Below are 24,893 nucleotides of genomic sequence, written 5' to 3' on the forward strand. Positions count from 1 at the left end.
CACTCATAATCAGATGGCAATTAGCGAGGCATGATTCAGTGGGTGCAGACTCTCTCTCGCTCTTTCTCTGCATTCTCATCCAAACACTGCTTCTTTCATGACACCTGCACGCTCAGTACAACAACACAGTCTGGAGAAGTCATTATTTTATTCCAAATAAAATCTTATTTAGTTCATTTGAAACAGCATTTCTAATTCCATCAGCACTCTTTGCAAAATGTAATAAAACTTCCTTTTTTCTGCACTGCTTTTAAAAAAATATTTTTTTCCCCCTCGCAAGGCTCTGTGGTTTGAGAGATGATAATGATATATCAACACATGGGCCAGCCTCCTCAAACAACTTTGGTTTTGGTATACAAACAAAAAAAACTCACTAAGAACATTTAAGAATCTTTAATTCACACTAGTAATAAAATTGCATTACATTTCATAAAATAAATGTTCCAGTTTATATATACAGAGAAAACAGACTGTACATACCCTCCAAGGAAACGTTCCCGAAAGGGGAAAAGAATAAACAAACCCAAAACAAACGTCACAAAAACATACAAGCAATACAGTGCTCAGCTAAGCAGGCACAACTGTACATCAAAACTTGTAACTGCTCAGTGTTGGGGTGGGAAGGGGAGGGGCAAAAAGTAGTACATTTACAATAGAGTCCTTATGGACTGATAAAGGGCTATTTAAAAAGTATTGCAGGCAAGCAGACAGACGCTCCTCTTCCCAAGTGCAGCAGAACATCCATGGCATCAAGTGTAAGTACGGCGGGCCGAGGGTCCTGGTCGCTGCCACTGGGCCCGGCTATTGAACCTGTGTCTCAAAGCTGCCGTTCAGCTGGCCCTCCTCATAGTCCATCTGACACAGAATCATGTTGTTCTTAAGGAAAAACTTGTCCCCCACACAAAACCTGCCAGCCAGGAAAACACAAAGGCAAAGCATTAATAAAAAGGAGGACAACGTGGGGAGACAAAGGAGATTAGTAGCGGACAATATGACAGTTATTTGTGTTGGCGGGCTGATAATGATAGCATTGCTCTAGGAGAAGAATGTGGTTGATTGAGATCAGCCGTTAAAGGCGATGGCCATGGCTGCTCTCTGGGCTTTGATTGTACCCGTTTGGCGACGTCGCTTGTTTGCAAATGCCATTGTTCCTTGTGTGTGATTCAAAGGCCCCTCTGATGGTCACTGAAGGTGTGGCTTCAAATACAAGTAGATAAAAAAAAAACTATCATTTCAAAGCGTGCGTACAAATAGACTGGCGCCCAATGAAAGCACAGACCCCTCCCAGGCTTGGCAAACAAGAAAAGCACCACACCAGTTTCCAAGGAAACCTTGCAACAGGACGAGCTTTCCATACGCCAGTTTGGGTGCCAACGTGTATGAATGTTTCTCTAGGTTTCGAGTTAATTGAAGACAAAAAACACCCCCCAAGTAGGCCCACTGATTTTTTTGTTTAACCTTTATTTAGCAAGGCAAGTCAGTTAAGAACAATTTCTTATTTACAATGACGGCCTACCGGGGAACAGAGGGTTAACTGCCTTGTTCAAGGGCATCCTTTTAAATGGCGGTGCTTATGTACTGTACGACACAGCTTCATAGACAGAATGAGTGAAGATAAGAGCAGCCGTACTGATGGAAGGGCTGCTTATCAGGCTGGGCCACAGTAATGTGTTGGGCAGGCTGAGGGCTGGCAGAGGGGCAATGGCCGTGGTATCAGTGAGCCAGTAGAGCCTGGCCCCATGAGTGGCTGCAGCCAGCATTCCCATACCCCCGCCAGGTGCTCACCATGGTTACTGACTCATCCCTGTGGAAGGTTAATGTGCTTGTGCTGTATGGATGGAGAGGGTCACAATACCCCATGATTAGCAGAGTGTTCTCTGTGCGGCACTGTGGTACTGTTATGGGATTGTTGCATTGTATTGTGAGGAGGGTAAGTATGGATGCAATAGTGCAGAGCTCAGAGGTGAGGAGAGGTCAGGACCTAGGACAGAGTGAGCAAGGCTTTGGCCCATGTGGGTCACTAAGGTGTCTATTTTTTTTTTTTTATGTGTGTTTAATTCCACTACCCTGTAGTGTGGTACCCAAACTTGTAAGGCATGTTCCCTTAGAGTGGCCTCTTGGAGGTCTATTGCTGTGGCTTAAAGTGAACCTTTCAACTAAAGCATTGTGAGTGTTGGCATTGGTCTGGCAGCTGTATCACTTTTGATACATGAGCTAATTTTGTTCCCCTCAAGTTTATAATCCCAGTTGTTTCTAGTCACAAAACACAAACAAGGACAAACTAATGGCAGGGTCAACATAGAAAAGAATGAACAGAGTGTTGCTAATGCAACACGTGTGTGCTTTCAAAATGGGTAGACAGACAACAAAAATCTGTATTTACACAGACAGTCTGGGTTTAGTTTTACTGACCCCAAAACAGATCTGTTGCACCTCAAGAGGCAGGTTTTTTGTTAAATGGCTAACTAGTTTGAGCTAATGGCCATTTCAGAACAGCATTACATATTTCAAAAAGGCAGTCTCACGACACAGTTGTGAGCTCTCGCTCTCCTTACCTCTGGTTACAAAGCTGACAGGCAAAACAGTCCAAATGGTAAACATTATCTCTGGCTCTCATCACCATTTCAAAGGCTGGGATCAGTTTACTGCAGGCAGCGCAGTTCCCTGTTGTACCAAAGAGCCTGGAAGGAAGGAAGAAAGAAGAAGAAAGAAGAAAGAAAGAAGAGAGAAGAAAGAAAGAAAGAAAGAAAGAAAGAAAGAAGAGAGAAGAAAGAAAGAAAGAAAGAAAGAAAGAAAGAAAGAAAGAAAGAAAGAAAGAAAGAAAGAAAGAAAGAAAGAAAGAAGAAAGAAAGAAAGAAAGAAGAAGAACAAACAGAGATTAACGTACCTTCCTTAGCCATCATGCAACAGAGGAGCGAACAAAAAGTAAAGCCAAGAAGAAAAAAAACAGAAAGAAAGGTGAAAAACAGACAAATCCGAAAACATCCCATGTAATACACAAATCTATCTTGGCACACACTTGGTATTTTTTGTTAATGAGGGCTACAAACCTAGATGTTAATTCTTTGCTAATGATCTAATTAAAATGATCACATGGTTCTAATCCCCTTCTTCAAAGCCTTTCTCCTAGCACATAGCGAAAGCAATGAAAACAGGTCTGAGGCAACCAATTGAACTGTTGAAAGTTCTCTTATTTTAAAACCAAAGTACCTAATGAGACTTGCTCCAACCAAAGCCAGCTGGATTTTACACAAGAGGCTAAATTCTATAATGTAGTCAAATGTTCAAAATATTCCTGTTGCAAGGATACTGCCTCGATCCCCCTCTGTTTCATTCAGAGACTGCCTGGGAGAATGGCGGGGAGACCTTGGAGAGGTAACTAGATGTTCGGCAGTACACTGAACAGACGCACAACTCACATTTCACTGCTGTTTGTTTAAGCTTATTAGATAGGAGGCAAACGATGAAGGTCACAAGCAGAGCAAGAGGCACTGGTGTAGATCTTTCTCCTCAAAGCAAAGCAAAGGCAACTCCACTCCAGAGCCTGCAGCCCCCAGTCACATTTACATTTTCCAAGCGCCTGCCCTTATGTTTAATTTGAAGATTTTGAATCACAGATAGACTTGTACATTCTGCAGGCAGGAAAAGGGGACAGCGCCACAGCTTTGCGAGAGGGGATCAGGCAGGCGACAGCAGATTAACATACTGTCAGAGTGGCAAACACGTTCCCAAAGTTGTGGGCTCAGGAGACTCAGATGGAGAGAATAGTCAAAAGTTGGTATCCCCTCTCCATATTAGTCTCTGTCGGTTGCTCTCCCCTTGTCACAGAAAACATATATCCCTCCAGCAGACCCAGGGTCTAATTAGAGCACACTGCCCCAGAGGAGAGGACTGCTGCTGGTGCCTTAGACTAGGGGAAAGAGAGCGAGACAGAGCTGTTTGGTTCTAATAGTATCTATTAGAAACGAGGTGTTGAACAAAGTCATTGTTAGAACTGGTTACTGTTCCAGTAAAGTGTGTTGATATAGACCTCTGGAACGCTGAGCTTTCCATGCCACCCGGACGAGGTGCTGCTGCTCAAACCCACTTGGTAAAATGATTGTCAGGCTTTTAGATGTATTAAAATTATATTAGTGATTTCTTTCCTCTTTAAAAAAAAAACAGATGAAAAGGAGCCAATATTCTATTCTGGATTGATTCTGTTATTATCAGCATCTGCATCAGTTCTAGCTCAAACTAAACCAGGCTGTTATCATCTCTGTGGTCTGACTCAGACCTAGTCTGTCCTTCTGTGTGTGTGCTGACCTGCTACTTGACTGGCCCTGTGAATATGGATGCTTTATTATATGCAGTGTTGTATGCATCCCAGGGGACATGTCAGTGATGTAAAGCCATCATGTAGGTTATGTTTCAGTGTTATGGCGGCGTGGGCCCTGGGCTCTGTGGATGATATAGGGAATGCAGCGCACTTTGAGTAATAGACCGAGTCGCTGTGCTGACTATCTAGTGGGAGGGCACTGTGGAATAGGGACTACAGAGGCCAGCATGCATAGCACTAGAGAGATTTGAGTTCCATACAGTAGAGATTTGAGTTCTTTTAAGAATGATTACAAATGGGCCTCCCGGGTGGCGCAGTGGTCTAAGGCACTGCATCGCCGTGCTAGCTGTGCCACCAGAGATTCTGGGTTCGAGCCCAGGCTCTATCGCAACTGGCCGCGACTGGGAGGTCCATGGGGCGACACACAATTGGTCCAGCATTGTCCGGGTTAGGGAGGGTTTGGCCGGCAGGGATATCCTTGTCTCATCGTGCACTAGTGACTCCTGTGGCGGGCTGGGTGCAGTGCACGCTGACCAGGTCGCCAGGTGTACGGTGTTTCCTCTGACACATTGGTGCGGCTGGCTTCCGGGTTGGATCTGCGTTGTGTCAAGAAGCAGTGCGGCTAGGTTGGGTTGTGTTTCGGAGGACGCATGGCTCTCCTGAGTCCGTATGGGAGTTGCAGTGATGGGACAAGACTAACTACTACCAATTGGATACCACGAAATTGGGGAGAAAAAAGGGGTCCTGAATTCCCACATATTGTAATGGTGTGACTGGTACAATTACAGTGCAGTAGCTCATGATGCAGAAACATTTTCTTGTCTGTTAGGATTAAGAAAAGTCAATATCCTCACAACTGGTATAGTAATTATTTCGACATATATAAGATTTTTCCAGTTTGTCCCATTGAAGTGCAGAATGAATGCTGCAGAAAATTTGAGGGCAGACTACATTGCCCATCACTACAGACCGCTGCCAATCCTAGTTTGTTAAGAAGTAAATTTTTTAGGCAGGGTTTGAAGCACAGAAAGGGCCCAGCTTAAAATAGTGGTTAATTTAAGTGGATTAGAAGGTTACAAGTACTCTTTTGGAAGGTCACCCTCAAACTGAGACAATGGGATGGATTTTGAAGCTATATAATGTAAGATAAAGTGAAACCAGCCATTACCATGGTGAGGCCGGTTAGTGGGACTTTCCAGTGAGGGTGCTGAAGGACTTTCATAGTTGTGAAATGACCTGTCACAGCATATCTATTCAATCCATACTGTTTACAGTAACAAAATAGCATAGTGTGCTTGTAGAATTGAAACATTAACTGAAATTTTAAACATGATCTTCAACAGAATGCCATAAAAAAATAAATGTGCTTTACCAAAAAGGCAGATTTAGCATGCTGTGAACTGTTCACTGCCAAGATTGAGAAAAAAATAAACACTACAGCGTTGAGAGAAAACAAAATAGTTTATACTGGAAGTCATTTTCCTCCACTGATATTGGCTGGTTGAAACAAAATGAACTGCCATTAAAGTTAAAGAGCCTCTCCTCCATTGTTCCACTCCTTCAGTTATTGTGTGATTTAGTGTGGATCTGGAGAGACAGGTGTGCTTTCTTTAGCTGTTTGAACTTGCTGCTTCGCTAACTTCAAACTCTCCCCCTGCATACCGGCATCATCTACATGTCTTCTGTTTCATTGAGATTGGACTTGGAAAATGTTACTACTTTATTTGAGGAAAGAAGTAACTGTTTTATTTATATATTTTTTTTAAATACATTTAAAAAAAAATGTATATCTCCAGTGGGTGGCAGAGAAGTTTGACATCCATTAATACATCCACAGATAACATGTTTTAATTACAGTTTAATATCTACTTCCATTGCAGTGCCGACGGTACTGCGTAACTTACAATGTCCATTAGCTTGAAAAAAAGTGCTTTTAAATTTAAATTAAAAGCACTCTACTTTGATAAGTAGATGACTGATACAGTATGTTCCCCCTAAAATATTCTTTAGTTAGAAGATAAAACAATGTCAGGCTTGGGGTTCAGGCGATCAAAAGCATGACTGGCTTCTCAACCTTCTTTGGCGAGGTCGCCAGATCCTTAGTCCCAGACAAAAATGAAACACCTAATTAATCTATTGTTCTGCGTGATAATGAAAGTGTGGTAAAACTGCTAATAAACCAACCCAGTCTTTTACAACGGAGGGAATAGAATGTCAAGTGGATTCAGAAACTTCTGATCTGAGGTTTTAGAAGACGCTGCTGGCAGGCCAGGCAGGGGAGAGCGGGGGGCTGGGGGGTGTGCACAAGATGTTACCGGTGCTCCTGAAGGACGAACACAGACGGAGCTCCTATCATAATTAATGTGCGCATGGCAGGCCTCCAAACCCAGGGAAATAAAGTGTGTTTGATCCACCCTGGCTGCATGTCTCTAATGAACTGCAGCTCCATACAGGAGGATTCCACTTCATTAATGGAGTTGAGGGGAAGCGTTCCTCTCTCCGTGCAGGACGGGGGCTCTGTGAGGGGATTACAAGGCCGTATGGAGCCTGCGTCACCTACTTTAAAACTATAAGCTCTAAAACTGTCTCTTCCCTTGCTGCTGAGAGGGAACATTTTTAATTTGTTCCATAATAGAATTCATCTCAAACATCTTCAGCCATTAAGTGGCATGCATTTGTCTCAGGCTGAAAAGCAGACGAGTGGGCTGGATTTCATTAGGCCATCAGGGCCCAGGCAGAAACACAGAAAGCCCATCTCTCCCTCGCCTCTCCTACTTTACGTTTCGCTCCCTTGCTTCCTTCCTCTCACTCTAGCCCCCTCTGCCCCTCATTTTCTTCCCTCCTCTCTCACTGCTCTGCCCTGGTCTTGCTTTGAGTTTGCTTTCTGCAGAGCTGCCTGTCAGGCCAGTTAGCCCATAGGAACACATTTTCATCAGGGAGCTGATGTCCACGATAAGGCCTTCATAATGGGGGAGAAATCAATCAGATAGAGGGAGGGAGAAGCCGGCCCTTTTAGGGGATCATATTTAACCATGTCAAAAGCGCCACTCTCGGCTTAATAATTTTTGCCTTCTCTTGTCATTTGCGCCGTTTATTATGACCTCATCTGCACCATCTGCCCCTTCCGGGGGCAGCAGCAGTCTTAGTGAACCTCTCTCACTGCATCCTAACAGCATTAACTCTTGGTGGGAGCTGATGGATGGTAATGGCTCCTCTCAACGCCCAGCCCCTAAGCCCCTCTCGGTTGGGACCTGCTGGTAGGGCAGGGTGGGAGAGAGAGGGAGGGAGGGGAGAGACAGGGAGAGGGGCAGAGGCAGCAAGGTCTCTAGGCTGGCCCCCAGGGGATGGTCTCAGGGATAAATGGTAGGATCTCATTCGGAAGCCCCAGGGAATGTGACTTAACGCCCAGGAAATGATCATGTTTAATTTAGGAAGCAGATGGCAGGATACAGGGGGAAAACATTGAGCCACAGACACTAAAGTTGAAGCTAGCCTGCCTGGAGTCGTCCCAGAACACAACATGACCCATCTCTACTGTTACTGAAACCAGGTCTGTACCGCAAGGGGAGAGTGCTGTGTTCATGTAAACAAGCAACACATTTTTTTTTTTAAGAGAGCTAAAAACAAACATTGAATTGTTAACTTTCCACTCTGCCTTCCCAAGGCTTCAGATCAGAGCCTGGGGAGAGTCAGCACATGAGCATAATGGGATTCAGGCTTAATTGACACACATCTAGTCAGCATCGATATCCTATAATGAGGAACAAACAGGCGCTTGATCTACCAAAACAGCCTGGGAGGAAATGTCTTCTAAAAGCTCGAGAAAAACACTGGTTCACATACAAATGGACCCAATAGAGAGTTCTAGTGAGAGGCAGGTTCATAGACATTCATGGTGGCGTTACCCTAGCAGTAGTGAGAGAGGGAGCACTTTTTAATGACACAGCCCTAGGTGGGGCGCGGCCTTTCTGTTCTATGAGGGGCGACTGACTGTGGCTTCTCTTACCTCAGGTAGTCCCTGCGACAGAGGATGAGGTTGGCTTTCGTGTAGAGGGTGGAGCCCACCTCCCCCAGGCGACAGTCGCAGCAGGCACATTTCAGACAGTCCTCGTGCCAGTATTTGTCCAGGGCCTTGAGCAGGTAGCGGTCTTTAATCTTGCGATTGCAGCCAGCGCACCCCTTCTGTTTCCCTTTGGGCTGGACGGAGAGCATCGGCACACCTGTAGCGATAAGGAGACATACGCCGCGGCGTGATTCACTGCCCAGGAACACCAGTGACTTTTCATGTTCTCTTTTCGATAACGCTGCTGCTACAGCGTCTTGAGGCAGCAGAGCCTCACGTGAGAGAGGGCCACAGTGCCTCTGCTCATATGCATTAACATGAACACTCTTCCGTTCAGATAGGCACACAGATCACATTGGACTACATTCACGCCACTTGCTGCTCCCATAGAAACAGATGTTATATTACACCAGGTAAACCACACTAGGCAGGCAGGCCTACTGATTTTTTGAAGCTGTACTCTTAAGTAACACTCACATTGCTTACCGTGGTATTTACAGCATGCTGTATATTATGTTAGTCACCTACCATTTCATCAGCACTCATTGCTCTGAACTGTCCACAGCTGTAAAAGCTTCTCATGGGCTTTGTTTGATATAGATTAACATTAACCTTTTAAAACGCCTCTGACCACAAGAACGCTGCTCGCAGACCCCAGTGAGATATGTTATGGCCTAAGTGCCTCTCAGCGCGCACTCACACAGACACACACCACGCTCGCTGCATTACAGCCTTTCCTTCTTTTACACTTATCTGTACTCATGTGTCAGCAACGAGCGAGCCTGAGTAACTAAACCCGCAAATTGCCCCGCTGTCACGCAGGTCCCCTTTAAGTGTGCCTTTTAGCCTCCTAAAGGACAAATAACGTCCATTTAATAACTGCACTAAACACTAATAGTCTATGTGTGGCTGACATTTGTGTTTGGACTAAAAGCCCCCCTCAGGCCACTGCTGGTACAGAGGCAGTGGCAGGCGGCACCCCTCCGTAGCACTAACAGGTCTGCCACAGCTGAAAGCACAGGACAACAGCTCTTAAGACACTCTCACACACTGAGCTATTGATCTGTCTAATAGAACACACGACGGCCACCGCTCGCCTCTCTGCTTTCAAAACACATTTCTCTCAAAAACCGGACGCAGCCTGCGTCACAGGGAGGGAGGACGGCCATCGCTTTGTATGTGGGTGCCAATAAAAACAGCAAATGCCCAATGGTTTAAAGACATGGTATGCTGGGAGGCTTTCTTTGAATTTCATAGCTTTTTCCCGCTGTAGCATTTATATAACTTCAGTACATTTTCTAGATGTTTTGTCTTTATCCTCAGAGGTGTGATGTGTTGTTGAGGTGTTGTGTTCTAGTAAAGGCAGTTGCTATTGACCTACAGTATATTTGTCAGAGAGATGGCCGTTACAGGAGAGTAGTGCTCTAATGTGTGTGTTGATGTCCTCTGTAGTTGTGTTTGGATGTCAGTGGTGTTGGGCAGCCACCCTGTAGTTTCACTGGAACCATAGTAGTTATTTCCATGATAAACAGAGACTCTGCTGGTAGCTAGGCAGTTGTATCACCAAATGCCCCTGATTCTCCTCTCTGAGCATGTGGTTTTCCCCTGCACAAAAACCTCATAGCACTTTGTCACAAGGTACTTTGTTCTGCTGAATACCAAAGCACATGTTCCTGTCTCTCTTCCTTTGTCTTTCCCTCTGTCTCCCACACACACACCCCCCTTATTGGATCCAGATTTGTTCAGCAATTTGACCATCAGTAATACTGTGAATGTAATATAATTAGCATCTCCCCTTTTAAAATAAGGGAAAGGGAGAGGGTGAGCTTGTTAGTTAAATTGATGGCTTTGGTTTGTATGTGAATAAGATCTCTGGTGGTATTCAGCCTTCGTCCCATTTCTTTATCACAAGTGGAAAGGGGAGGCTAATTGGTCCTGCGCTGGTGATGGGAACCATCAATTAGTGTTCTGCCTACCCTCCAGCTCCCTCACCTCCTCCCTCCCCAAAACGGGCCCCTTGAAGCTGGCGCATTAGGATCACAAACCCCACTATAAATACCAATGTTCTGTGTAAATGAAGCTAAAAAGCTTCAAATTGAAGCCACACTAGCTAAGGGTGGTCTGTTCTACCTGCATCTCATGGCTTGTTAAAGGAGCTCTCCGCAGGTATGCCAACAGTGCTCGCCTGTCAGCCTTCCACAGAACTAAAAACAATCTTAATGAGGAGAGAGAGAGTGTGCTGTGTGTGTGTGTGTGTGTGTGTGTGTGTGTGTGTGTGTGTGTGTGTGGTTTGTGCATGCGCATAGCAAAACAAAAATCGTGTTTCCTCAATTCCCTCAGGGATCACACAAAAATCTTTCATTTGCCTTTTATGACAGCTAATTAGTTATTTTACTCAAAATCTTTGCTTTAAATAAGAGAACTAATTATACACAAAGGTCGTTCCCCACCTCCAGAGAACCACTCATAATTGGTTTAGACCACCACCCCCCACTTACCATCTACCCACCCTGTTACATAACATGTGTGTTTTACATCAACTCTGCAAAGGAGGGGGTTTAACCCCTTCTATGGAATGACTGTAAAGCACGTCCCCTGTTCCGGCCTCTTTGGAGCGCTCCCTATGTTGAGAGAGACATCCTAAACATCAATGTGGCAATGTTCTATTCCCTAACCCAGACTTGAAACTGCAGTGAGTCTGACACTCCTCCCCACCACCATGTACACAGTGCTCCCTCTATGGGCCTGAGAGTGATGCCTGAACAGAGGAAAAGTCTCGGATACATGAGGAAGCCAGGATGCTTACTGCACAGATCCTGCTGTCTCAGGGAAGAAACATGCTTGATGTCATCTACCAAAACAGCCTCAGAAATCTCCAGTAGTAGTTACACTGCATGTAGCATTTCCTAAACAAAGAGTAGTGACAGAATAAATGAATGTATAAAACAAATGTCATGTCAATTTCCTTAATACCAGGAGAATCATTTTGTGCACCTGTCACCACACTTAGTACCATGTGAAATCCCTGAGTGGAACAGCACCTTCCCAACCTGCCGCCTCTCAGAGAACAAAAAGTTACATTATAAAAGGAAACGGCGGGAGCCGAAGAGGCAGCCTCCACTTAATCCAATCCATTTAACAGATACAAGTGCCACTGACCTTCCCGTGTCATTTGGTGTCCCAAAAAACATAGCTCGCTAGACCATGATTCATATTCCAACAGGGAATGCATTTTTGTCTTTTAAAGAGGAAGCTCTTGCCTTGCCAAATATTTTCCCTGAGGAAGAAATTAATTTGCCATTAATACTTGGTGTAAGGGCTGTCATCTCAGTCTTTTTCCACCCTCTTCTTTTTTAAAGACCTTATCTCTTAAGAATATTTTTTTCCTTCATTGAAACTGTCAGACCATGTACTTTCCATTATAGAGATAGAAATCGGATGCTATGTAAGCCCATTTCAAGATCAGTTTTACCGCTATCTAAAAATAAAATCTATGTGGTAACCCTTTTGATGTATTTAAGGTTTTAAAACGAAAATAAGCTATTCGGTGCACTCGAGGAAACGCTTTAAAGCATTGAAATGCAATTATCACATCTGCATGGCACATCCTCAGATTAGACAAGGAGTGATGGAGAGAGAGAAAGAGGGGATGATTTGCCTTCCGATCCCCTTTTCTACTTCTCCTATCATAGATCTGGTTGCATGCTAATCTGTTAAATAAGCGCACGTCTGAATAGAAATGTGTACAGTACATCACTACCCTGGGGGTGGGGTCACTCTCTGGAATTAAATACATTTCATCAATTAGGTGGAGTGACACCTTGATGTGATGCAGGCTCCCTAGGTTCCTGCGGAGGGAAGGGGATTGAATAGCATCACTCAGGCAGCGTCTTGTCTCTGGGGGAGGCTGGGCTGAGTGGACCTCATCTCTGGGGCCCGTATAATTACTGCTCTCAGCTCACTGCAGTAAATAAGAGACTGGTAACCGCAATGACAGACGCTGAGAGATGCCCCGAGAAATGACATGCTACATTACTAACAACTGCATTCAAGTGAAACAACGGTGTTCATCATCTCCTCTGTGACTCACTGACTCCTGCAGAAGACATCAGACAGACACATTAAATCAGGCACTATGAATCTATACACTGATTCCCGTTTAAGCATTGCTCAATAAGGATATGATAGGCTTTAGAAACCATCTAACAGATCAACTCTGTATGGGAAAATGAACCATGCTCTCTTGGACAGCATTTCAATTCAGTCATTATAATCTAGTGTTTATTACTAGGCATTTCTTTCTACTATGTTGAGTGGGTAAAATGAAATCCTAGATTCTGGGTTGGTAAAAAGCAATGTTCAGTTCTGTTGGTGTAGCCTGACCATTTGAGCTCCTTAACCAGTGGTGGCGTTGCTCAAGTAGAATTTCCGGTGAATATTGCAGTGGCTTGGAAGAGGGTGAAGCTGTAAACCCAGGCTTTTGTGTTCCCTCTCTCACTGTAAACGCTGTGGCCATGGCAATCCAGAATAGAATGTTGTCCCAGACAGGGCCAAGGCAGCCGCCATGGAGGTTAATGGGGATCGCAGGCAGATGTCCTGCCATTGTCTGCATGAATCAGCCCCTTTCAATCAGCTCACATCATTACTGTAATTGAGCCTGTAGACACCAATTCTCCTCTATTGCCAAGACAAAACACAAGACATCTGGTCATAATATCAGCTGGAATATAGGCCAGCTGAAAGGAGACAAATGAGTGCATTCAAAATGATAAGCATAATCAAGACTTTGTAGGATTCATATTTCCCTCCGCAGTTGGAGCATATCGCTCCAAGACAGAAAAAACACACGCAGTAGTCGTTCACAGGCCCATGCAGTCAATGACACATGGTGTTATATTCAGCATGTTTTAGACTAGTCCTGTGGGTTCTGTCTGGGTGTGATCTCTTACAGTATACTACAGTACAGCCACATTTCCAGACGGTTGTGTTATGAATGCTTGGGTCTGTGAGAAGTGCTTGCTGGGCTTGCATGCTCTGATTATGACATAATTAACAGCCCCGGTAAGTGGGGTAGAGCAGGGCCTGGTGCCGATGAGGAGGGGACTGTTCATTAACGAGATGCACTCTGGCAAACTTTGCAGCTTGCTGCGGCTAATAAGCCCTGGTGAAACGGAGCCCAGCCGTCCCTTGCATTGACCCTGGCCCTGCCCGGGATAAGGGAGAGTTTTGTCTCCTGAAATAATTGCTCTTTTCACGTTACAAGTGTCCTGACCCCCGTGGTCGGCAGCCACTTTCCCCACCATAATTACTCCTGATCCGCTCCAAATGAGGCGACCGCATTAGGGCTGCAATAACACTGGCCCGGCTTCAAGCGCGGTGTGGGGAGTCTCAGTAGAGTGGCCTGGAACAGGGCTGCCTTTTCTCCAGGCCGCCGGTCATTTCCATCACGTCAGAGGTGCATTTCTTACACTTGAAGTCAGCATGGGCCCTTTTCTGTGGAGGCAGGGATGCTTACAGCATGATTTGTTAGCTCCTGGTGGCCCCAACTCACTGTGGTTTGGCTGCAGAAACAATCCCAATTAACATAACTTCATTAGGGTGTTTTTTCCCAACACTTTCACCCCCTATTATTTTAAATGTATTCACATGGGGTTAATTAAAAAAGAAATGTATCAGAGATATGCAACAGCTTTCTAATTAAATTCATTACTGCTTATTTTGAGATGAGAAACTGGCAGGGTTTCCGAGTTATTACAGAAGCCAACTTGTTCCAACACTTGGTTGTTCGCAAGCATGGTGAGATTACAGCTTTGGAAGGTGAGCTGTCGACAGCCCTCACACAAAAGAGAGCGAGAATAAAATAGAGAAACGCCCATTGCTCCTAACCCTCGTTGTGCAGGGTTAGCTCCAAGAACTTCTGAAGAAGAAAGATCAGGGGAACAATTGGAGAGAGAGAGAAGAGGGGGAGGTGTCTGACCTTGTATCCAGCCAATAAACTGTTGTTAGGCCGGTTCTGTTGAGGGCCTGCAGTGTCAGTTTGTTTTTAGCGCTCAGTTAGGCTAGCTCTCTGAGCCTGCTGCTAACTCAACCTCTAGAAGCTACCTTGAATCGCTACCTCTGAAAGGTGGCGGGTAGCCTAGTGGTTAAGAGCGTTGGACCAGTAACTGAAAGGTTGCTGGTTTGAATCCCTAAGCTGGCAAGGTTGAAAAATCTGTCATTCTGCCCTTGAGCAAGGCAGTTAACCAACAACTGATCCCCAGGTGCTGATGATATGTATGTTGATTAAGGCAGCCTGCCCACACCTCTCTAATTCAGAGGGGTTGGGTTAAATGCAGAAGACACATTTTGGTTGAATGCATTCAGTTGTGCAACTGTCTAGGTATCCTCCTTTCCCCTATTAGCCTGCTGCTAAATCAACCTCTTTTAGCACGCTAACTCACCCTCTGTTAGCAGATTCAGAGAACTAGCCTAACTCAATGTACATTAATCTGCTAACTGAGCCTCTTTCAGGCTAGCTCTGAGCCAACTACTTCACCACAGTTCCATTAGGGTGACTGCCAGCGAAGCTGTCAATAACCCGGATAATGAATGCATCTTCATATGTGTGAATTCAATTCATTTTTTCACCGATTGCATTAGCATTTGAATAAGGCGATAAATCCATCTATTCTCCAACCAGATCTTTTCAGAGTTTGATAAAGGGGACAATCGTATCTGCCACTTCATGATTCCTGGCAAAATGTAACCATTAGCACTGTCACAGACGCTTTCCGCCATCCGGCACGGAATAATGCCCAAACACATTTTAGCCCACATTAAAAATGCATTCAGGAGGCATAAATGTAGCCTCTAAAGTTTGTGTCACTCCCAAGGTCAGGAAGTGATGTATGAAATCCCCACTCCCTTGCAATTACAGCACACTTATTATTTCAAAGGATATGCCAGGAGACAGGTGTGCCATTCAGGGTCTGCGGTGAGTCGAAAATGGATGGGAAAAAGAACCCCACACTGTGGTGAGCCATGTGGGGCGTTTAATGTTGAATAATGCGAATACGCCACAGGGGGCAGTTGTTTGGGGGAACGGGCCTCCAACGTCATTTAGGCAGCACTCTCTCCTACACCATGGTTCTGTCTCCTTATGGGGTCAATAATGCGGCAGGTTGGATGCACGGCAGGAGAGTAGGGCCTCAAAGGTCCCTGGATCTGGGGTTGTATGGGGAACCAAGCCAGGGTGGTCGCCATTGACAGTTCACACACTGATGATAGGGTTTGCATTAGGCAGGGCCCTTGACCTACTGCGGTGGTGTGTTCGCAGGCTAGGAATGCTGTAGGAGTTATTGAGTCAAGATATTAGCTTCTCCAGATGTCTTTATAATAGGCAATGTTGTTTCATCACAGTCGACGTCTTAGATGTGTTACGCCTGCCATTCTGGTCTTTATTCTTCAATGCCATTTTTAAAAACCTAGCACAACTCTTGGGTTAAATGAAATGGCTACTCCATTATTGGGTTGACTAGTCCAGGGGAATCTGTCACATGTTGGTGTGATGGGGACAGAAAAACATTGCCTGCAAGAGGGGATGGGTGTGTGCGCGCGAGCATGCGTGTGTATCCGTGTATATGTGAGTATCCGTGTATGTGTGTATCCGTGTATATGTGTGTACATGAATGGACGCAGGGGGTTATTATGTTCCACACTCGGTTACCAATTTCAATTAAAGCCGACCACAATAGTAAGTGTGCATGGATCTCAGCTGCCACTCGTGTCTAATGGATCAAACTGTGGTTGTGTAGGCAAACTCATTGTCAGCAATGATTAAATCCTCAACTTCAATACCCGCTGCCCAATCTCCCCGCTTTCAGGAGGGGAAAATAAACCTGCAATCACAGCCTTTAATTAGTTATTTAACATTTGATTTATTGAAGGTCAACCAATCGGAGATTGTTGGTTCTCAGCAAGTTGCCTCTCATTTAGTGGACAGCACTCTATGCTGTTTGCTATTTGTCTCTGTTGTGTTTTAAGTAGCATTGCCCTCCATTTCTATGTAGACTAGTGTACTGTAGAGTTTATGTGCTTGACCTGAATACATTTGTGACATTTGTTGGCCAACAATAGTCACTTATAGGCTTTACATTTAAAACGATTAGTATCACAGCCTTTATTTGAGAGTACTTGAAAGTGAAAAAGCTTTAGCTGCCTGAACAGAAAATAAAAGGATATCTACCTTTAAGATCTTAAGTACTTCTGTTGGAAGTGGTTGTTCTTTAGCCTGTCCTCTACTCACTGCATGCCTCCTCCTTATCCTTCAGAATTTACCTAAAATGTGAGGCAGCCAAAAGTGCTGCACATCTTTCATTATAAAAATGGTATCAGTACAGCAACACCTTTAAAAGAGCACGTCTGAAGGGTTACCGTTTTCAGAAGCTAAAATGTCCCAAAACATTAAAGCACCTCCCTCATCAGAATGCTAAATTGAACTCACATCCTCAACTGAGAAGCAGTACCTGAGCCATAATTGAGTCACCACACATGCGAACACCAACACACACTCCACCCAGGGTTCAATAATCCCAAGCAGCTTCCTAGGAAAACTGAGATCTCCCTGGAAGAGAGAAAAACATTCGAGTTAATGAGTGCCTCCAAAGGCCTCCACCCCTACTGAGCAAAACACACACACACACACTTCCATCTACAGCAAGTAAACAACATGAACCAATACGTATCATGGGACTATTTCAGGAGGGATTATACAAGGTCTTGCAGTTAATAGGCATAACGGCAGATCAATTTGTTTCAAAATGGAAACGTGCATGCATAAACAGACTGGTACAATTATGCCGCATTATTCAATTCCCACATAAATTATTCTTTACAGCGATCACTAGCTCATTTAAACATTCAACAAAACAGCATTCCTTTTGTATGTCTAAATATCTTTCAAATCCTATTTCAAACCCTTTTCACTGCGTTGTTAATGAACAACCTGCTACGGTAAAATCCAAGGGGGGGCAAATTTAAACGTAAAAAACAAGATCATATTGGCGCTGTCTTTTCAAAGTTAAATAGTGCCTGAAATGAACACTGCAGAATGACCAAGTGCAACCAGAGAGAGGATGGGAAGGGAGATGAGGCAAATAGGTCAATAAATACATGTGAGAAGAGCTGTAATGTCATGGAGAAGAGTGTAACAACTTGCTTTAGCATGGCAGAGAGATGTGTGTTTTCGTAATGAAGTATGTATGCATGCGTCTCAATGACCATGTGTATCTGTGCAAGAGCAGTCCACCTCAGACGAGGCATCTCAGCCTTGCAGTGAGAAGTGAGTGATTCCTGCTATAACCAGACGAGTCAGGAGAATAGTATATACTTTTAAGACCATTGAAAGTAAATTAAAAACCACTAACTGTAAAATCATCAATATGGAACTGTATAGCCTCTCTCAGTAGAGCATACACAGTATGTACTATTAGGCTCCTGCTGCAGGGCTACTTGAGACACCATCACAGAGATTTCAAAAGACCACAATGTGAAGCAGAATAACACTACTTGTGTATGAATCAAAGGTCAGTAAGGTTATGGGTGTGAGTCAGAGAGAGACCGTTCTAATGCATGTATGACTGGGCCATTACCTCTGAACAATGAGCATGTCTGCATTACCTCGGGTCTTAGAATTAGGATTTACAATACTGGAATGGACATGAACCTTCTTATGATGGGATAAAGGTCAACCATTTTGGTAAGGGAGTTGGTCAACCATGGTTTGCCAGCGCTGTGATAAGATAGTGTAAAATAATGAATTTATCTGCACTGTATGTTTGTTAGCTAGCAAGCCAGCCATCCAGTTTTAGAGGAATGATTCCTTACATTTCTCAAATGAACTGCCATTATGCCAACATTCCATTCAAACAATGTAGTCCATCCACAGCCATACACTGGTTGAAATCAGTTGATGATAGGACTTAGACAAGATCTAAATGCAACAAGTACTGATATTGTATCAACTAAAATAATGACAATTATGGTCTGTTACTATTTACACTTGAGTGTACAAAATATTAGGAACACCTGCTTTTTCCATGACAGCCTGACAAGGTGAATCCGGGTGAAAGCTATGATCCCTTATTGATGTCACTTGTTAAATCCACTTAAATCAGTGTAGATGAAGGGGAGGAGACAGATTAAAGAAGGATTTTTAAGACTTGGAGACAATTCAGACATGGATTGTGTATGTGTGCCATTCAGAGGGTGAATGGGCAAGACAAAAGATATAAGTGCCTTTGGTAGGTGCCAGGCGCACCGGTTTGAGTGTGTCAAGAACTGCAGAGCTGCTGGGTTTTTCACACTCAACAGTTTCCTGTGTGTATCAAGAATATTCACCACCCAGAGGACATCCAGCCAACTTGACACAACTGTGGGGAACATTGGAGTCAACATAGGCCAGCACCCCAGTGGAATGCTTTCACACCTTGTAGAGTCCATGCCCCAACAAATTGAGGCTGTTGAGGGAAAAAGGGTGTGCAACGCACCATTAGGAAGGTGTTCCTAATGTTTTGTTCACTGTATTTTGGAGATTATTTATTTATTTACAGAAATGTGGTATAAAACCCATAAACTTCATAATGATAAGACAATATTTTAGGTTGACAATTATTCCACTACGCAACTTCTGATACATCACACCTTACTTTTATTTTCCTGCATAAGTAAAATCTGGATTATGCTTCTACTGGCATTCATTCCAATTAGACTGGTTTGGATTTCTCCCTGATCAATATGGCTGTCATTTTCACCCCACCCTGGAACTTATGACAGAGATCCTATTAAATTACTAGAAGGGCTATGTCTGAATGCTGAGCATGTCTGCATTCATCTCAGGTCTCAAGGTGAGAGATAAGGTTGTTTTGAGATGTCATAAAAGTTGGTCTAAAATGATCATTCATCTAAAAGGTTTTCTGTGTAACGTTGGAGCAGGCATCCTTGGAGCTTTAGAGAATTCCGTGTTTACTGACATCCTTTTGCACCCCCCCCACCACGCACTATTTTGAATAAAACAGGTGGATGTTGTGAAGTGCAGGTTGAGAAGAATTTCTAACGACAACAGAAAACAGTCTTTGTCAGTCTTTCTCAGGAGTGCATCATTGAGTTAGTGTGGCTCTCTGATGAGAACAGCCATTTGCACCAGAGGAAGGTGGGTACACTAGTATCTTGCTTACATGTGTCTCTCAGTCCCTATTCAGCCCTTTGAGCTCCACTGAAATGATGGGAAATGATATACATCTTCTACAGTCACTGATGTGAAACACTCAATTCTGATAGGGATCTGGTTTGGGGTGGGAGACATCATTGGGTCAAGATCATAGTAGATCACACTGAATCAAGCACTCACTGTTTAAAAATGGTAAAATTCATTTACTGACATGAAATTCAGCATGTTGGATGTGAATATTTTTGTTGAAGTGTCATGTTGCATATTGAACAGATCGAGAGAACAGTTGTAGCAGTGTACAAGTAGTGAGTGAGAGGTGTGAATGTGTGGTATGTTTTCCATGCCGACGTCACATTGGAGTTCATACATTGTAATTGAGTTATAACTGTTGTATGAATGATATTATATCCCTTTGTAAACTGTACATGGCCTGTTTGTCCGTATGAGCCATTGCAAAACATGTCTTCCATTAGTGATAATAACGAATCATTCAGGTTTACAATAGTAGAATGGCAAGACATATTTGACCAAGCAAGGTTTACCAGACAGTTGTCCACTGATACGTCAGTGGTATCCCCACTGGACTGGGAAGGTATTCAAGTGAAAGAGAAGAGATGTGTTCCAATAAGGAAGCAGGTGGCATGATAAACCATCTTAATAACGAGATGTGACCACACAATATGAAATGTTGAAATAACTTGTAACATTGTTTAGAGCCTAGGGCAAAGGATACCGATGCAATTTCAATATTTGAAATTGGCAAGTTTAATTTAGAGTAAGAACAAGCCAATAAGCTGAGAAAATAGCAAATATAAGACAGAAAATTACATTTGAGGAAAAAAAGCAAAACGACTTAAGAAATGTATGAAAGTAATCTCCAACTGGAAATTAGAAATCAAACCGCAGAAAGGGAATAACAGAAAAGAAATATTACTGTCCACTTTCTAAATCAATATAACATAGCTACAAGACAGAATTACCATGGTAACTCCGGTAAAGAATGAAGCAATTCTTATTATTTCAAAATAAAAATCGGAGCCTGAAGCCCAAGTTTTATTACAGTAGCCGACAGATCACGTCTCTGTATTCATTTCAAACATTGCTTTATGAATGTACACCTTTCATTGGACAGGCTTCTCACGGGGTCGTAAATTAAAGTGCAAAGGTAACGAAGAATTTATCATCAGGTTTTAGGATTGGAGGTTCTCTTCAGTCCAGGTTCTTAGAAAGCCCAGTGGTGCGAATGATCAGCCAAAGACATGTCTACAATGAGGACCCAATTATTTCTGCTGCAGCTGATAGTTCCTAATACCTTGAAGGAAAGAAAATGGCTGAATTGCTTTTTTTCCACTAGAATTAGAAGTCAATTGGAAACTTTATATTAGAGGGCAAAAATAAAATGCTCACCTGGAATATTTGGGGAAGGTGGTGCCATTCATTTCTAGAAACATCCATATTAAGTAATTTCAGGATGTGGTGCTTCCACACTGCGCATCTTCAGAATACCAGATGTACTATATTTTCAGACTGGGCTAATCTGTCAATACAGTTTATGGGGGGGGGGGGGGGGGGTATAGTTAGCTAGGAACAGAAGTTCTGAGGTGGACAGAAAGCCTAGTTGATATTCATGACCCACTTGGTATAGCACTACATGTTAGTGATATGAGCAGGTGGTTCCAGTCCATCACTGTTTTCACATGTAATGCCAACACACACACACACACGGTAAAGACCTTTAATCCAATCAATTCCATTACAACTCTAAGTAACCAGTTATTACACTGGAGCTGGAAGTCAATGTGAAGTTGAGCCTTGTAGTAGGTCAAAACATGAATGTAAAATGTGTGAGTGTTTAAAAATAGGTGGAGAGGGAATTGATTTGTATCCTACTTTCTCAAAAGAGATTTCAAAAGTTGGAAACAAGATGAGCTTTTCTCTAGAAGAGAGAGAGCTGTCTGGTTATTTCCCTAGATCGTTGTGAGGCATCAGACCTCCTAGAGACTTCACACATATTCACAAGTTCAGCACTGTTAAAGCCAAAGTGTTTCAATAAAACTCAGGCTGTCAGACTCAACATCTGTGTTCTTTTTTTCCCTAAGAAAAAAATGGCCTCATGAGAATAAGTCTCCAATTTATGTGATTCAAGGCAAAAAACATGATCTTAAAAGCTGCATGGTGGTCTTATCACATTACTGTAGGCTAATATATGCAGAATTTAAGAAGTATGCTGAACTGCCAAGTAGCCCACACACACATAAACTTGCCTATTATGCACAGTAGGCTAAATGGCTTTATGCTTAGTATGGACACTGTAAAATGCAGGCAATGTCTCTGAGCCAATGGATCACTAACAGCCTGCTCTAGCTATGGGAAAGCACAGAGCCAAGCAGCAGCCCCCCCCCCCCCCCCCCCTACCAAAATGCCAGCGCAGTTTGTCGGCCCCAGCAAGCAAAGGGTGAAGCTTTTAGGCAATGAGCAGCAGGTGATCTCAGCTTTTCTGCAAGTCCTAATGCTCCTAAAAGCCACTCTCCCTGGTTCTGTAATTGGGCATCAGTAGTTAATGTAGTATTGACTGCATTACATGCTCCTGTGCATCCTTTCCCACTAATGCCATTTGCATCACCTTGTACATTTACCATATTGCTTAGCCAATAGCTGTTAAAAGCATCTGAATCATATAGGGAACTTTTAGTAAGACAGACATCTAAAGGAGACAATTTACAGTTGAGTTAATCTGGGTACATTAGCACAACATGGATTCAGCTAGACAGACCAATTTATGTTTCTACTGCAATCCCTTTATTGGTTTTTAGATGGGTAAGTGAAAGGATGCTCGGCTAAGAGATATGAAATATCAATTTTCAAACATAAATAATGGGTCGCAAATGCAAGCCATTACTTTTGGGGGGAAAAGCCTCTGGCTAAAACCAAACGTGTGATGACAGTATTCTCTGAGATATGACAAGAATAGCCTATTTTAGGTCCTAGAAGGCTGTGAGAGAAGGTATTAAGTAGCCTACCTATTAATTAAGAATACAGACATCACCATACATCAGCTACATAAGTGATATAAGTGCTATCCAAAGTTGTTTTTTCTACACAAACTGATAACAGAAGTTACGTGATCCAGTTTCACAACAGTTTCTTCCAAGTTTGAGGTTTTTGTTTAGCTTAATCTTTTTGTATGCATTCTATGAAATATACTACTAAATATCAACTTACACACAAAATAGGACGCCAATAGAGACAGGTTTGTTCTAAAGTAAAATTGTATGGGATTACTTGCTCATTAACCTACATAGCCTATTTCAAAATAGACAGGTATTGCATTAGGAAAGGAAACTGCCATCCCTATTGCATGGTGCTATCCATAATTTGCAATCAAGTTAAAAGCACTCGAATTGCATCTCCCATCCTGTGCTGATGTCAAAGAGCTGCTTCTGTAACTTCAGAGGATGCGAGGAGCACTTTAGGCAGAGAGAAAGCGGGACCATGTTACAGCCGCGTTGTGTTGCTACGGTTGAAATGCCCATCGTGTGAACAGTCATTTATAAACATAAAGCTCCAAATTGCAGAAGACATGTCGTCTTTTAGCAATAAAATAGGCGTATGTGTATGTGCGTGCTGAGAACTTCTAATGGATGTTGAAGTAAAATAGCAAGGTTCTTCACGACAAAAAAAACGCAAATAATTATTACCGGGTATCCAAATAAAGTCTACTAGACGTGTCTTTCGTAGACGGGGAATGTGGGTTAATTTATATCCTGAGGTAGGCTAGGTTATCTACCTAGTACAAAAACAAACACTGTTCCAATGTGACATCCAGATGAAATACCCATCGTCGGGGGTGTTACTCACTCTCTTCCTTGTCCAACACCATCGTCCTGAGGAACGATAAGTCCGGCTCCAGACGATCCGTTCTCGGCTCCAGCAGGCTTCACCAGTCGGTGTGCGCAAGGCTTCTCTTAGAAATGAGCTTTGAAACAGCGGCCGAATCGTCCTTATGTGTTCAGCAAGCTGAAATTTCACGAACGCTTGGCTTGTATCTGCGTTAGTAACGGAAACCTTTGTAACATGAACACGCGTTTGAATGTTATTCTAGGCAATTGATAATATAATGTATCCGTGAAAGAAAGAGCGGTGCCCGCGCTCAGTTTGTTCTTGCTAAACACAGAAAATTGCCTCTCCGGACTAAACTGCAACTGCAATTTACACCCGTAAAACAATGTTGGTTGGTCTTCGTAAATTCCATACGCAAACAAAGAATGGAAAGCAGTAAAATCTACTGAATCTGTAACTGTACTCGTATCAAACGCTTAGACTAGACGACAGAGAAATTCCCCCCGTTCTCATTTGCTCCGAAACTGTAACTATATTCAAGAAATCCAATTCCAGACCTGACAACTGCTAAAAGCATACTCACACTGCCTTTCTCTCCAATTTATGTGCTGCGCCCGCTCCTGCTACGGATAAAGTGCGCGCAGTTCCCAGAGACCCTCAGATTCCCCTGTTAATTAAATCAATTCATTATGCTCAGATCTGATTAGCAGCCCTTCCCCCCTCTTTGAATCAATTATTCAATACACAAACATAATTGCTTGTGCCAGAGGTGTCTAAGTATTAGCTTATTTAACTCCAAGGACACTAATTACCCCTAGGGCAAGGGAACTTTTCTCATTAATTCTGACAAAACACAAAAGCACAGCTAAGGGAAAGTGTGCGTGCGTGTGTCCCGGTGTGTGGTGTGCGCGCTCGGATGTGATTGGTCTGTCTGTGAGTGCGTGTGCATGCGTCAGTGTGCGTGCGTGTGTGACTGAGGGTGCCAGCGTGCGTGTGTCTGTGTATGTCCGTGCTTGCGTGCGCGTGTGTGTGAGTGTGTTTGAGAGAGACAGAGAGAGAGAACGGGAAAAAGCAAGAAAGAGAGACAGAGACAAACAGACAGTTTTACTATGCAAGGTTTTAAATATTGCGCACTACACGTGCATATTATTGATTGCTTCCCCTCTCCATTATTTTCAGGATAGAATAGAAATCGCATATCTTATTGTATTTATCTGGATATTTCTGGGAATATAACTGCGTGATTAGTGTGTGGTCCAGACCCACTTATCATACATAGATAAACAGTCATTTTATAAGAGACAGCACAACAGATGGGCTGCGTTTTGATAAGTGGGTAGAGTAGGAGGTTCAGTTTCGAATCTGCTAATTTAATTGTTGGCTGCTATTGCCAAAAAGAAAGTGTTGCTACTGCTTAATGGTGGAACCTTAAATAGCAGTACTTTCACTTGCATTGCGGAGACTGG

General features: G+C 43.4%; 1 protein-coding gene across 2 annotated transcripts; it reads right to left on the bottom strand.

Moving 5' to 3' along the window:
* Positions 1 to 378: 378 nt before the first annotated feature.
* On the bottom strand, positions 379 to 24,266 carry lmo1 (LIM domain only 1). Of its 2 annotated transcripts, none has more exons than XM_014176013.3 (4): positions 23,446 to 24,266; positions 8,325 to 8,538; positions 2,556 to 2,681; positions 379 to 907 (listed from the first exon to the last, which is right to left on the bottom strand). In XM_014176013.3, exons 1-4 carry the CDS (start codon positions 23,465 to 23,467, stop codon positions 802 to 804), a joined length of 468 nt encoding a protein of 155 aa, XP_014031488.1. In that variant the 5' UTR covers positions 23,468 to 24,266; the 3' UTR covers positions 379 to 801. The 2 variants fall into 2 exon arrangements, with proteins under 2 accessions (XP_014031488.1, XP_014031489.1); XM_014176014.3 differs by having other exon boundaries at positions 24,011 to 24,259.
* Between the last annotated feature and the right edge of the window lie 627 nt (positions 24,267 to 24,893).

The sequence above is a fragment of the Salmo salar genome, chromosome 26, assembly GCF_965601325.2.
Source record: "Salmo salar chromosome 26, fSalSal1, whole genome shotgun sequence".
In the NCBI taxonomy this organism is placed as follows: domain Eukaryota; kingdom Metazoa; phylum Chordata; class Actinopteri; order Salmoniformes; family Salmonidae; genus Salmo; species Salmo salar.

Coding starts and splice junctions, on each gene's coding strand:
- lmo1 (XM_014176013.3), bottom strand. CDS start 23,467: ATGGTGTTGGACAAGGAAGAGA. Junction 8,539..23,445: donor GGTGTTGGACAAGGAAGAGA/GTGAGTAACACC, acceptor TTATCGCTACAG/GTGTGCCGATGCTCTCCGTC. Junction 908..2,555: donor TGTCAGCTTTGTAACCAGAG/GTAAGGAGAGCG, acceptor CCTGGCTGGCAG/GTTTTGTGTGGGGGACAAGT.